The following is a 12,535-nucleotide window of genomic DNA, read 5'->3' as shown; positions in this document are numbered from 1 at the left end:
TTATATTGTTATGTTCATCTTTTCATATGAAAAAGAATATTAACATATTACCATTTTCTTCCTTACTTTATAGATTATTAAACATCTCATTCATAGTCATTTTATTTAGAATGACAAAACTTTAAATGTGGTGAATCATAATTATTTACTTTTGACTGTGCATAAAAATGAGAAACATCAGAGACTATCGTGTCTTCAAAGAGTCCTGGACATCAGGAAATGTTGGTAAATTACATTAATCCCAACAGCATACGTTATCTGAACTGTGTGTGCAGGGCACGTGTGCATGAGTGTACACACATGCACACACACACTTTTGTTTTAGTGATAAAAGCAAGCAACCTCTGAGGAGTTGAGTCAAAGTGACTGGATTACTTGGTTATCAGCTTTGCATCTTTGGGGCTTTTTTGTTTGTTTGTTTTTGATTCCTCCTACTTTTCTGATTGAATATCTTGCAAACAGATCTACTCCTTGATATTCATCCATCTTAATGTCTTTCTAAAAATCTCAATCTTTTCTAATAATTCATTCTTTTTCAGCCAGTTCATCCAGTCCTGCCTTGTTGTTCTGACTTCTGGTTATTCAAGTTGTTATTTTCTTTTTGAATTGCTCTCTGGCAATTCTATTATAGTTTAATAACATTCTCTTTAAATAATTTTTAAGAATTTCAGAGTATTTTAATTTAGTATTCACAATATTTTCAAGACTGAGTCTCACTATATATCTACCTGTGACGTGATTTCCTTGAAAGGGTTTATATGGGGAGAGGAGGTTCCTTTTTTCTGGGGAGAAGGAGAAATTGAAAGAGGGAAGGAGGAAGAGTGAAACTGGGAGGAGAGGAGATAGGGTACCCTTGGTATGTAAAATAAATAAACGTAATTAAAAAATTAAAAAGACATTTAAACATTAAATTAAAACATTTTTTCTAACAAGCAAGCAAACAAACAAACCAAAAATAATCAATGGCATCATCAGTAATTATAGTTCTGGCTAAAAATTTGAGCATTTACCTTTGAAGCATGTTTCTGTATATAGTTAATATACTTATCTATGTAAATCTTTGATGTATTATTTGATGTATTATGTTTTTGGTAAGCAAATATCACTTAATAGCTATGCTGTAGAACTGTTCAAATTCTTTCAGAATCTTGTCTGATTTACCATTTATCACTAGATGAAGTATTTTAACTTTGAGAATTTTCTTAAATTAGGTTTTAAATAGAAATATTTAATTGATAAACCATAATGAAATATCAACAAGTCAACATTTTTTTAAAAATCTCCATCATTTTATCACCTTTGTTTTACTTCTCAAAATCTCAGAAGTTGATTTAGAAATGTGATTTATGTAATATTTCTTAAGTACCTTCTGAGATTTCAGCAGGTTATTCTAAATGTCTCCAACACCCAAGTTTTCCTTTTCACTGTAAGTGTTGTGGAAATCCAACCTTTTACATAATATGCTGGTCCTTTATCACTGTGCTAATTCCTGACTTTTAATATCTGGCTTATGTTATTCAACAATATGTTATCTTAAGGACAGAACCTGGATTACTCTGCAGGTCTCTCCATACTCAATTTTGAACAAAAACACCAACCATTAATCACCAAGAAATCTTTCACTTCTCCACTAGACAAAAGTGAAAAAGAAGAAAACACTCACCTCTTCCTGTTAGCCATCTTGTAAGCAATTTTTGGAAACAGAATTGTGTATGCCAGAGACTCATCAGACATTTCCTGTCTTCTGCCAGTTCTAAGGCAGTATGAAAAGCTCCCTGTACTCCATGGAAAATATCCCTTTACTGACTAATTTTTCATCTAAATAAGCAGCCAACTCCCATTTCTCAGTAGAGATACTAGATACAGATAAGCACTATCATTGCTCAGGTGTAGTAATCTTAGATTAGAAGCATGAATTTCTAGGAAAAGAAGGATGTCAATCTTGTCCATAATTTTGATTGTTTTGACAGACACTTGGACTCGGAAATTTAGACCAATTAATATGCAAAAGACTTCATCTATCCTACTTCTAAGAACAATCTACTAGAACCTACCACCAATGTGACCCTATGAAGATAACTAAACAGTTTTACATGTCTGTCCCTAAAGACTAACTCATTGAAATGTATTTACATGATGCTGAAGTCCCTGAACATGAGAAACAAATTTTCAAAGTCAGTTTTTGGTTCCAGAGGGAAAGAGAGAAAAGAAAGCTCATTAGCAAGTCCCCACTAAACTTTTTCACGAAAGGTGACACAATGCAGCGCAAGGCCTCACCTGGGTGATTATAGTAGCAGACGGATGCAATGATTGCGTCAACTTATTCCTTCTTTGTTCTCCTGTGGTGCATCTCCTCACAACATATTAAGCTGGAAGAGTTGGGAGTACTGCAACTCTCTCTGGGAAGAAGATCCAGTTCTCACAACCACAGCATATGGCCTAGAGATTTAATTTTAAATACAGGGGTAAAATGAATGTAAAGCTACTATTCTGCTCAAAGAGCAAAAAATGTATACAAGACTTAAAAACTATTTGCTCTGGAACATATATAGTTGTGTCATGATGTAGTAATTTGTTTAATTTTTCCAAAATTTAGAAAATAAAAAACTTGGCAGAAAAATTTATAAAACTAAGTTTTTTTCATTTTTACTAACATTTAGTAAATTCCTCCCATCGAGTCATGCTTAATTTGGGTAGGGTTGGGGCTATTTTTACTGAGAAAATGTTCATCTATTATTTTCTATTGTAATTATATTTAATTTTGTCTTTTTCATTTTTATTATATTATACTTTTATTATTGACAATTATTTTAAATTTAAATATATATTGATCGATTCTGCTTTCCCGCGGAATGTGAGCGTTTGCAGCCAAATTGGGGTGGACATAATGGAGCTCCCCAAAGCGCCTGTCAACACCATCATGCTAGCTTCTTTCATCAACTGACCCACAGACTTCTTGGGGAACCTGGAAAGATTCATCCCACTGGAAAAATGTTTATTCTTTCAGAGGAAGAAAGAAAGACTGGAACTGTTGAGTTGATGGAGCCCCTTGATGAAGAATGCAAGGGGCTCTAAAGTCCTCAGTATTTCTTGAATTTTTTTTATTGCCAAAGAGCTACACTGAAGGCTATTAAAGAAGACTCCTTCAGTTAGAGAGAGAAGACTCTTATCATTTTTAATATTTAAATTGCTCTTTTTTTCTTTTTTATTTATTTTTTTCACTTTTTTAATTTTTCTTATTACATTTTGTTAACTCTGTATCCCAGCTGTATCCCATTTCCTCCTCATTCCCTCCCAATCCCACCCTCCCTCCCTCATCTCCTCCCTGCCCCTTTCTAAGTCCACTGATAGGGGAGGTCCTCCTCCCCTTTCATCTGACCCTGTTTTATCAGGTATCTTCAGGAATGGCTGCAAAGTCCTCCTCTGTGGCCTAACTCTCTTAATGTATTTTTTTTTAATTTAGTGTGTGACAGTGTGTAACTAAGTCTTTTTATAATTTTTAAAACTTGTACTTCAGTATATGGTCTGAAATCAAGAATAAAACATTTGATATATGCCTAGGAGTGGTATTGCTGGATCTTGAGGAAGCACTCCTCTTAATTGTCTGAGAAAGCTACAGATTGATTTTCAAAGTGGTTGTACAAGTTTACATTCCCACCAGCAATGGAGGAGGGTTCCCCTTCCTCTGCATCCTTTCCAGCAGGTGTTGTCACTTGAGTTCTTGATCTTAGCTATTCTGATCAGTGTAAGGTAAACTCTCAGGGTTGTTTTGATTTGCATTTCCCTGATGACTAAGAATGTTGAGCATTTCTTTAAGTGTTTCTCTGCCATTTGATATTCCTCTATTGAGAATTCTCTGTTTACCTCTGTACTCCATTTTTTAATTGGATTACTTGATTTGTTGCTGTTCAAATTCTTGAGTTCTTTATATATTCTGGATATTAGCCTTCTGTCAGGTACAGGGTTGATGAAGGTCCTTTCTCAATCTACAGGCTGTAATTTTGTTCTGACAACAGTGGCCCTTGCTTTACAGAAACTTCAGTTTCATGAGGTCCCATTTATTGCTTGTTAATCTTAGAGTCTGTGATGTTGGTGTTCTGTTCAGGAAGTTGTCTCCTGTGCCAACGAGCTCTAGGCATATATCCCAAAGATGCTCAAGTATACAGTAAGAACATTTGTTCAACCATGTTTGTAACAGCTTTATTCAAAATAGTCAGAATCTAGAAACAACCCACATGTCCCTCAACTGAAGAATTGATACAGAAATTGTGGTACATTTACACAATGGAATACTACTCAGCAATTAAAAACAAGGAAGTCTTGAAATTTGCAGGCTCTTTCAGATGCCTTCTGCGGTAGACTCCTGTCATATGTCCAATGCACATCTCATTTTTCTTTCTAAGTGAGGATTGATCATCTTACCTCGTGTCTGCTTTCTTGTTTATCTCCTTTAGGTGTATAGACTTCATTATGTTTATTATATCTTGTAGGTCTATATAAGCGACTCATAACCAAACCTTTGGCATAAGGGGAGTTAGTAAGACAGGGAAAGGATAGGAGCCCCACAAGGACCAAATATATCTGGGCACAGGGTTTTTTTCTGAAACTGTTTCTCCAACCAAGGACCATGTATGGATATAACCTAGAACCTTTACTCGGACGAAGCTCGTGGTAGCTCAATAACCAATTAGTTTCCCATAGTAAGGGTAACAGGGACTATCTCTGACAGGAACTCAATGGCAGGCTCTTTGACTCCCCACCCCCCAAGGGAGGTGCAGTTCTGCTAGGCCACAGAGGAGGACTTCACAGCCAGCCCTGAAGATACCTGATAAAACAGGGCCAGATGAAAGAAGAGGAGGTCCTCCCCAATCTGTGGACTTGGAAAGGGGCAGGGAGAAGCTGGGGGGGGGGGGCGATTGGGAGGGAATAAGGGAGCGGGATACAGCTGGGATACAGAGTTAATAAAATGTAACTAATAATAACAAACAATAATTTAAAAAAAGAAATGTCTTGAAACCAAAGGGGAAAAAAAAAAGAAATTTGCAGGCAAATGGTAGGAACTAGAAAAGATCATCCTGAGTGAGTATCCCAGAAGCAGAAAGACACACATGGTATACTTACTTATAAGTGGGTATTAGACATAAAATATAGAATAATCATACTAAAATCTGTACAGCTAAAGAAGCTAAGCAAGGAGGACCCTGGTAAAGATGCTCAGTCTTCATTCAGAAATGCAAACAGGATAGACATCAGAAGAAAGGAAAACAAGGAAGACAGGAGCCTACCACAGGGAACTGCTGAAAAACTCTACCCAGCAGGGTATCAAAGCAGATGCTGAGACTCATAGCCAAACATTGGGTGGAGTTCAGGGAATCTTATTAAAGAAGTGGGTAATAGAAAGACCTGTGGAGGACAAAAGCTCCACAAGGAGAGCAACAGAACCAAGAAATCTGGGCCCGGTTATCATTTCTGAGACATATACTCCAACCAAGGACCATGCATGGAGAAAATCTAGAATCCCTGCACAGAGGTAGACCATGGCAGCTCAGTCTCAAAGTGAGCTTCCTAGTAAGGGGAAGAGGGAATGTCTCTGAAATGAACTCAGTGGCTGGCTCTTTGATCAGCTCCCCCTGAGGGGGGAGCAGCCTTTCCAGGCCACAGAGAAGGACAAGGCAGCCAATCCTGATGAGACATGATAGGCTAGGGTCAGATGGAAGGAGAGGAGGTCCTCCACTATCAGTGGGCTGGGGAAGAGGCCTGGGAGGAAATGAAGGAGGGAGGGAGGGCAGGATTGGGAAGGGATGAGATTGCAGGTACAGCTGGGACACAAAGTGAATAAATGGCAATCAATATAAAAAGATTAAAATTAAAATTAAAAAGCACACAATAAAACTGTGGAGTCCATTATATGTTGGTCAACTTCTACCACAGCCAAAAATATAGTCTTCATTTTTTATTTTAATTTCATATATAATTAATACATTTTATATATGTATACATAAATATATTTATCTGTGTGCAGATATTGTCTTATAAGTGCCATTGTCTGCAAAGGCCGGAAAATGGCGTTTGATCCTGATAAACTGGAAATACAAGCAGTTGTAAGCAATCTGACATGGGTGCTTGAATCGGAATGCAGGTCCTAGGTAAACACATTATGCACTTTAACCACTGAACCATCTCTCCAGCCCTATTATTAATTTTACAAATAGTTTGTTTTTCATCATTATTGTGTGTGCTTCTGTGCCTGTGTGTCTATACAGAGGAAAGCTTTCAGGAATCAGTTTCTCCTTCCACCTTTGGTGAGTCCTGCTCATTAAACTCGTGTTGTCAAGTGTGGCAAGTGCATTTAATCACTGAGGCATCTTACTGTCATCTACTTCAAATACTGTAATCTCTAGAAATGAAAACCATTACTTCACTACTATACCCTAAACTCAAACTCAGCTCATGTTTTCACAGGTGCTCTACGTTTCTCTAATTTGTTTCTTTTTTTAATATAATTTTTGTTTATTACAATTTATGTACTTTGTATCGCAGCTGTAGCCCCACCATTATTTTATATTTTGAGTGATATTTGTAAAAAATATGTAATTCAGTGAAACAATATTTTGTACCCGTTTCATCCAATTCTTGTTTATTGTTTATAAAAATGATATGCTATAAGAAATGTATGAAACATTTTGAAATATTAATGAATTTATAAAATAATAAAATAAAAACTTACTTTAGATTTTGATAAATTATTGATAATTACAGATTTTAAATATCATCACTTATTTGATGTGTTACCAAAAGTGACATTAGTTATATAGAAATGAGTTATTGAGATATATTCATTTCTAAATGCCCCTTCAAATGTAGATGTTAGTAATTTTTATCTTTCTCTGGAATATAATTTATTCACTGAATTTGATTCATAGAAACAAAATATGTTATAATTACAATAATTTAAACATTTTACTGTTTGATTACTATCAATTACTAATAGTTTCATTTTGCTTTTCATGTTGAACTTTCTATTACTAAGAAATAATTGTATTTTTAAAATATAGATCTTCTCTATACTTTTCTTTTTTTTGAGGATTAATAAAATTTAATAAGGTATAATTAGAGTCATTCATTTCCTCAATCATACACATTGTAAGAGTGCTGTGTTGATCCAGAAATGCTACTAATTATGTTGAAACTCTTCTCTGTGTTGGGGAAGATCACTGTATCACTTCTCCTGAAATACAGATGAGTTGCTCAGGTAGGCAACGGTGCTGGTGTGAGCATCATAGGAAGCTAATCACAAAAGAACCTCCACTCCTGAGGCACTCACCAGCAGTGTGACAAAGTCATAAATTGGGTGTTGGGTGAACCACATGCCCGGCCATCAGGAGTCCTAACCCTAAACAAAAGCCTCACTCCTCATTGTTGTTCTGCTTTCTTTTGTCCTTTCACTTACAGTGTGCAGAGACTTGGGCTGGGAAGTTTGGAAGTATGGAGCAGTCTAACGAGTGGTTTCTTTCCTATTGCAGAGAATAAAGGCAGTTAGGGCCCGACATAGGGCCACAGCCCTCTGGTCTCAGGAAGGCTGGCAGTTGAGATGAAAGCTAACAACAGCTTTGTCACAAGCAGGCTGATGGACCCTGCTACGCCGCTGTATCCATCACAGACCTATACCTGAAGGCCTCGCCAAAGCTCATGACAGCCCTTTTTCTGGAGTCTGGGCCAGGTGACAGTGAGGACTTTTCCTATGCAAATCGTGTAACCTGTAAGTCCCTCTGAGGGCTTTACGTTATTTCTGTGAAGCCAGAAGAGGCTAAGCATCCTATTCTTTTTTTTTTTCATTATTATTTTTTTCTTTTTAGTTACATTTTGTTAACTCTGTGTCCCAGCTGTATCCCGCTCCCTCATTCCCTCCCCAACCCCACACTCCCTCCCTGGTCTCCTCCCTGCCCCTTTCCAAGTCCCCTGATAGGGGAGGACCTCCTCCCCTTTCATCTGACCCTGTTTTATCAGGTATCTTCAGGGCTGGCTGCAAAGTCCTCCTCTGTGGCCTAACAGACTGCTCCTCCCCTGGGGGGGGTGTGTCAAACAGCCTGTCCTTGAGATCCTGTTAGAAATAGTCCGTGTTCCCCTTACTTTGGAAAACTACTTGGTTACTGAGCTACCACAGGCCACATCCGAGCAGAAGTTCTAGGTTATATCCATAGATGGTCCTTGGTTGAGTGTCAGTCTCAGAAAAGACCCTGTGCCCAGATATATTTGATCCTTGTAGAGCTCCTATCCTTTCCATATCATACTAACTTCCCTTCTTTCATATGATTCCCTGCACTCTGCCGATTTCTAATGTGGACTCATTGCCTGCTTTTGGATCACTTCACCCTGGCAGGACTGCCTTGCCTGGCTTCAGGGGATCAGCATATACTCAGTCCTCATGTGACTTGATGTGCTGGGGGGGGGTTGCTATGGGAGGGCTCTCGTTTTTGTGAGGAAGGGAGAGGGTAAAGGAGGCAAAGGAAGAGGGGAGGCTGTGAGGAGAGGACAGAGGGGGCACCTTGGTATGTAAGTAAATATTTTGAAATAATATAAAATAGAAATATTTTAAAATATGTATATTTTTGTTTTATGTATCAGTGTTTGTCTGCATGTTTTTATGTGTACCATGGGCTTCTCTGGTCTCAAGAAGGACTTCAAGTCTCCTGGTCCTGGAATTATCAACAGTGTAGCTGTGATATAGGTGGTGTAAACCAAACCCAGATCCTTTGGAAGAGAAGCCAACTCAGCTCTTATTCTTGTTCTCATGTGGTTTATATTATACTATTTCTTTTGTTACAGGTCTTCTTATAACTACTATTTAATAATTTTGTTAATAAATAGATGAACATGGTTAATTTCTAAATTATTGATTAAGGATTGTCTCTGTTAAGAGGAAGCCCATAGGTTGAAAAGTTTCAAGTGGGTTCCTTAGTAAAAGGTACAGAGGCTGTCTCTGACATGAACTCAGTGGCTGGCTGTTGGCTCACCACCCCCTGGGAGGGGTGCAGACTTACCAGGCCACAGAGGAAGATGATGAAGCTGGCCTTGATAAGACTTGATAGGCTGTACAAGCTTCTTCAAGATCCAGCTATACCACTCTTAGTCATATATCCAAAAGTTGTTCAAGTACACAAGAACTTTTGTTCAACCATTTTTGTAGCATTTTAAAAAAAAAAAAAAAAAAAAAGACTTGATAAGCTAGGGCTAGATGAAAGGGAGTAATTCCTCCCCTACAGGGGACTAGGGAAAAGACATAGGGGGTGAAGGTCGGGGGGATGCGAGGAAAGGAGGGAGGGAGGTGTAGCTGGGATACAAAATAAATAAATTGTAATAAATAAATGAAAGTTTTTAAAACCCTCAAAAATGTATCATTTCTACTTAACCAGTTTTACGAAATGAAAAAAAAAAGTTTTTCATTTCTTAGTACTATCTAACCAATTTTAGTAGAATATTTAACATTTAATTTCAATATTTGGTAAGAAAGTAACTCTTAAAAAGGCATTTGTTTCCTGTCTCTAAATTCCAAAGATGCAGCAGAGATTGAGGGAAGAGGTAAACAATGACTGGCCCAAATTGAGACCCACCTCATTGTAGAGAGCCAACCCCTGACTCTATTAACGATATTGATAGTCTGCTAGGTTTGCAGACAGGAGACTAGCATAACTCTTAGAGGCTCCACCCAGCAGCAGATGGAAACAGTTGAAGAGACCCACAGCTAAACATCAGGCAGAGATTGAGGATTCTCATGAAAGAGTTGGGAGGATAGAGGGACATGGAGAGGACAAGAACACTACAGAAAGATAAATAGTCCACTAACCAAAGACCATGGGGTCTTACAGAGACTGAACCATGAACCAAAGCGCATACAATAACTGGTCCTTGGTCTCCTACACGTACGAAGCTGATGGGCATCTTGGTCTTCATGAGGAGCTTCTAGCAATTAGAGCAGGGGCTGTCTTTGACATGGACTCTCTTGCCTGCTTTGGGATCACTTTCTTTCGACCTCAGTGGAAGAGGATACACTTACTCTTTTTTATTTTTATTTATTTTTATTAATTACAGTTTATTCACTTTGTATCCCACCTGTAGCTCCCTCTGTCTTTCCCACCCAGCCTCCCTCTTAATCATGATGGGACTTGAAGTTCCAGGGAGAGTGGGTAGGGTGGAGGCTATTCCATTTTCTGAGGAGAAGAGAAAGAAGAAGGGATGGGGGTGGGCAGGACTGGGAGAAGAGGAGGGAGATGGCTGTGATAAGGTTGTAAAGTGCATAAATTCCAAAGTTGTAGACAAGAAACAGTTTTATTTTTCCTTATCTTTTAGTTATCTTTCATTCTTTATATTTCCTTTCTCTTTCCTAGGAAAACTAATATAATTCTCATTGTTTTCTTTTTTTTAATTTTTCATCATTGAAAATTAAAGCAATAAAAGTAGAAGCCGTAGAAACTTTTATTCTTACTACATTTGTTGAAATTACTTCTCTAATGTTATAATCTTGATGCATTCTCTCATGTGAAAGTGTCCATATGGGGCAAAAGAGGGTCTCAAACCGTCCTGACCCATAACCAACACATAAGAGAGCACAGTTACATGAAAATATATCCAAATTTCACAGACTTCTGTGGAGCTTTGTGACTTTGTTTACTGCTGATGCATAGACATTTCTGCCCACCATTCCCACTAAAAATACATTTATATGTGTTCTTCTTTGCTCTATGCTGGTACTCAAAATATTTACTAAAATTGATTGTCTTTCTTATTTTCTATATTTTAAACTTATTGGTCATTAAGTACATACAAATGTACTGTCTTGAGACATAGACTATTACTACATATTGCTCTATACATGTTGACAAAGTTTTTGTGTAATTGCTGTAAGGGAATATTTCGAAACATCAGTCAATTTAAAAACAGTCAGTCATTTGTATTGGTCTTATATACATTGCAAGCTAGGAGAGTGAATATTGTTTTTTGATTTGTATATAAATATATATGTGTGTGTGTGTGTGTGTGTGTGTGTGTGTGTGTGTGTGTGTGTTATGACTCAACTTCATTTTATGTGTTTGTTCCACCCAAAATTAAAAAGTTAACCAATTTTATATATCTGGAATGATTAATAAAGAATAGTTCTTTCAACCCCTAAACCTCCATTGGAGTCAAGGCACAGCTTCTGCTGTTTTTGTAAAGTAGTGAGTTAATTCCATGAAGTCTGTCTATCTGATGCTGCCACACGAAGGGAGGTTGATGAGGGAGGCATGGATTGAAATTATAATACTTAATGTTCACTGTATAAATGTAGGAAGCTGTCAAATATCTAAACCCAATCTAAATCAAAAGCAACATAATTTAACAAAACAAAAGCACATGCAAATATAGCCAAATGTCAAAAGGTGTATTTTGAATAGAAAATTCCACAAGAATGTTCAAAATTCTTTTTTGTACATACTGTAATTTCTCTCTTCCATGCACTGTATGTCTCTTTAGAAACACTTTCACTTCTATTGACACTAAATCTGGTTATATTTTACAGTTATACCTAGAATATAATGTCCCCTGAAGAAAATTATTTTCCTGCAATGCAAGTATGATACATGAAAAATTTATTAGCCCCAAGATTCAAATAGTTAAATATATGTTGAATACGCTGGTGCTTATTGTACATTATGGAGGAAAGCAAAATGGGTGCATATTCACACCTGATTTGAATGATTCATACTGAATGTAAACTTTAAGAAAATGTGTTAAATATTTTTTGCCTTGTTCTTTGTAAAGCACCTTTTACATCTTTGTTCCTCAGACTATAGATCAAGGGATTTAACAAGGGGATTATTAAAGTATAAAATATGGATGATATTTTATCAGTATCAATGGAATGACTAGATTCAGGTTGTACATACATGAATATCAGCGTCCCATAAAACACTGTAACCACTGTGAGGTGTGAGCCACAGTTAGAGAAAGCTTTTCGTCTGCCCTCAGCAGAGTTCATCTTGAGAACAGCTATAAGAATGAGCAAATAGGACATAAGAACAACTATTAGGGAAGAAATCAAATCAAAAGCTGCAAAGATCATAACTATAAGTTCTACTTCATGTGTATTTGAGCAAATCAAAGATATTAAGGGGATACAGTCACAAAAGAAATGATTGATAACATTGTTGCCACAGAAGGATAAAGAGAAAATATTTATGGTGACTACAAGGGACATAAATGTGCAGTAAAGATAGGGAACTGTGACTAGGACCCAACATACTTTATGAGACATGATGACAGTGTAGAGCAGGGGCTTACATATGGCCACATAGCGGTCATAAGACATCGCAGACAAAATAAACAGCTCACTGCCAATGAACAAAAGAAAGAAAGCTAACTGTGTAGCACAAAGATAATAGGAAATTGCATTTTGATCTACAACAAAGTTTACCAACATTTTTGGTCCCACAGTTGTTGAATAAACAAAATCGGTGAAAGCCAAATGCCTTAGGAAGAAATACATTGGTGTCTGTAATTT

General features: G+C 37.1%; 1 protein-coding gene across 1 annotated transcript; it reads right to left on the bottom strand.

Annotated features, from left to right (window-relative positions):
* Positions 1 to 11,752: 11,752 nt before the first annotated feature.
* Positions 11,753 to 12,532, bottom strand: LOC129671413 (olfactory receptor 8K3-like; the record flags this gene model as incomplete). The annotated part of the gene is made up of 1 exon (XM_055600379.1): positions 11,753 to 12,532. A coding segment is annotated over one exon (780 nt), but the record flags the coding sequence as incomplete, so codon positions are not given.
* Between the last annotated feature and the right edge of the window lie 3 nt (positions 12,533 to 12,535).

Source organism: Psammomys obesus, unplaced genomic scaffold (assembly GCF_907164565.1).
Source record: "Psammomys obesus unplaced genomic scaffold, mPsaObe1.curated_primary_1811, whole genome shotgun sequence".
NCBI classification, from domain to species: Eukaryota; Metazoa; Chordata; class Mammalia; order Rodentia; family Muridae; genus Psammomys; species Psammomys obesus.
This window is presented reverse-complemented; position numbering and strand designations above follow the sequence as displayed.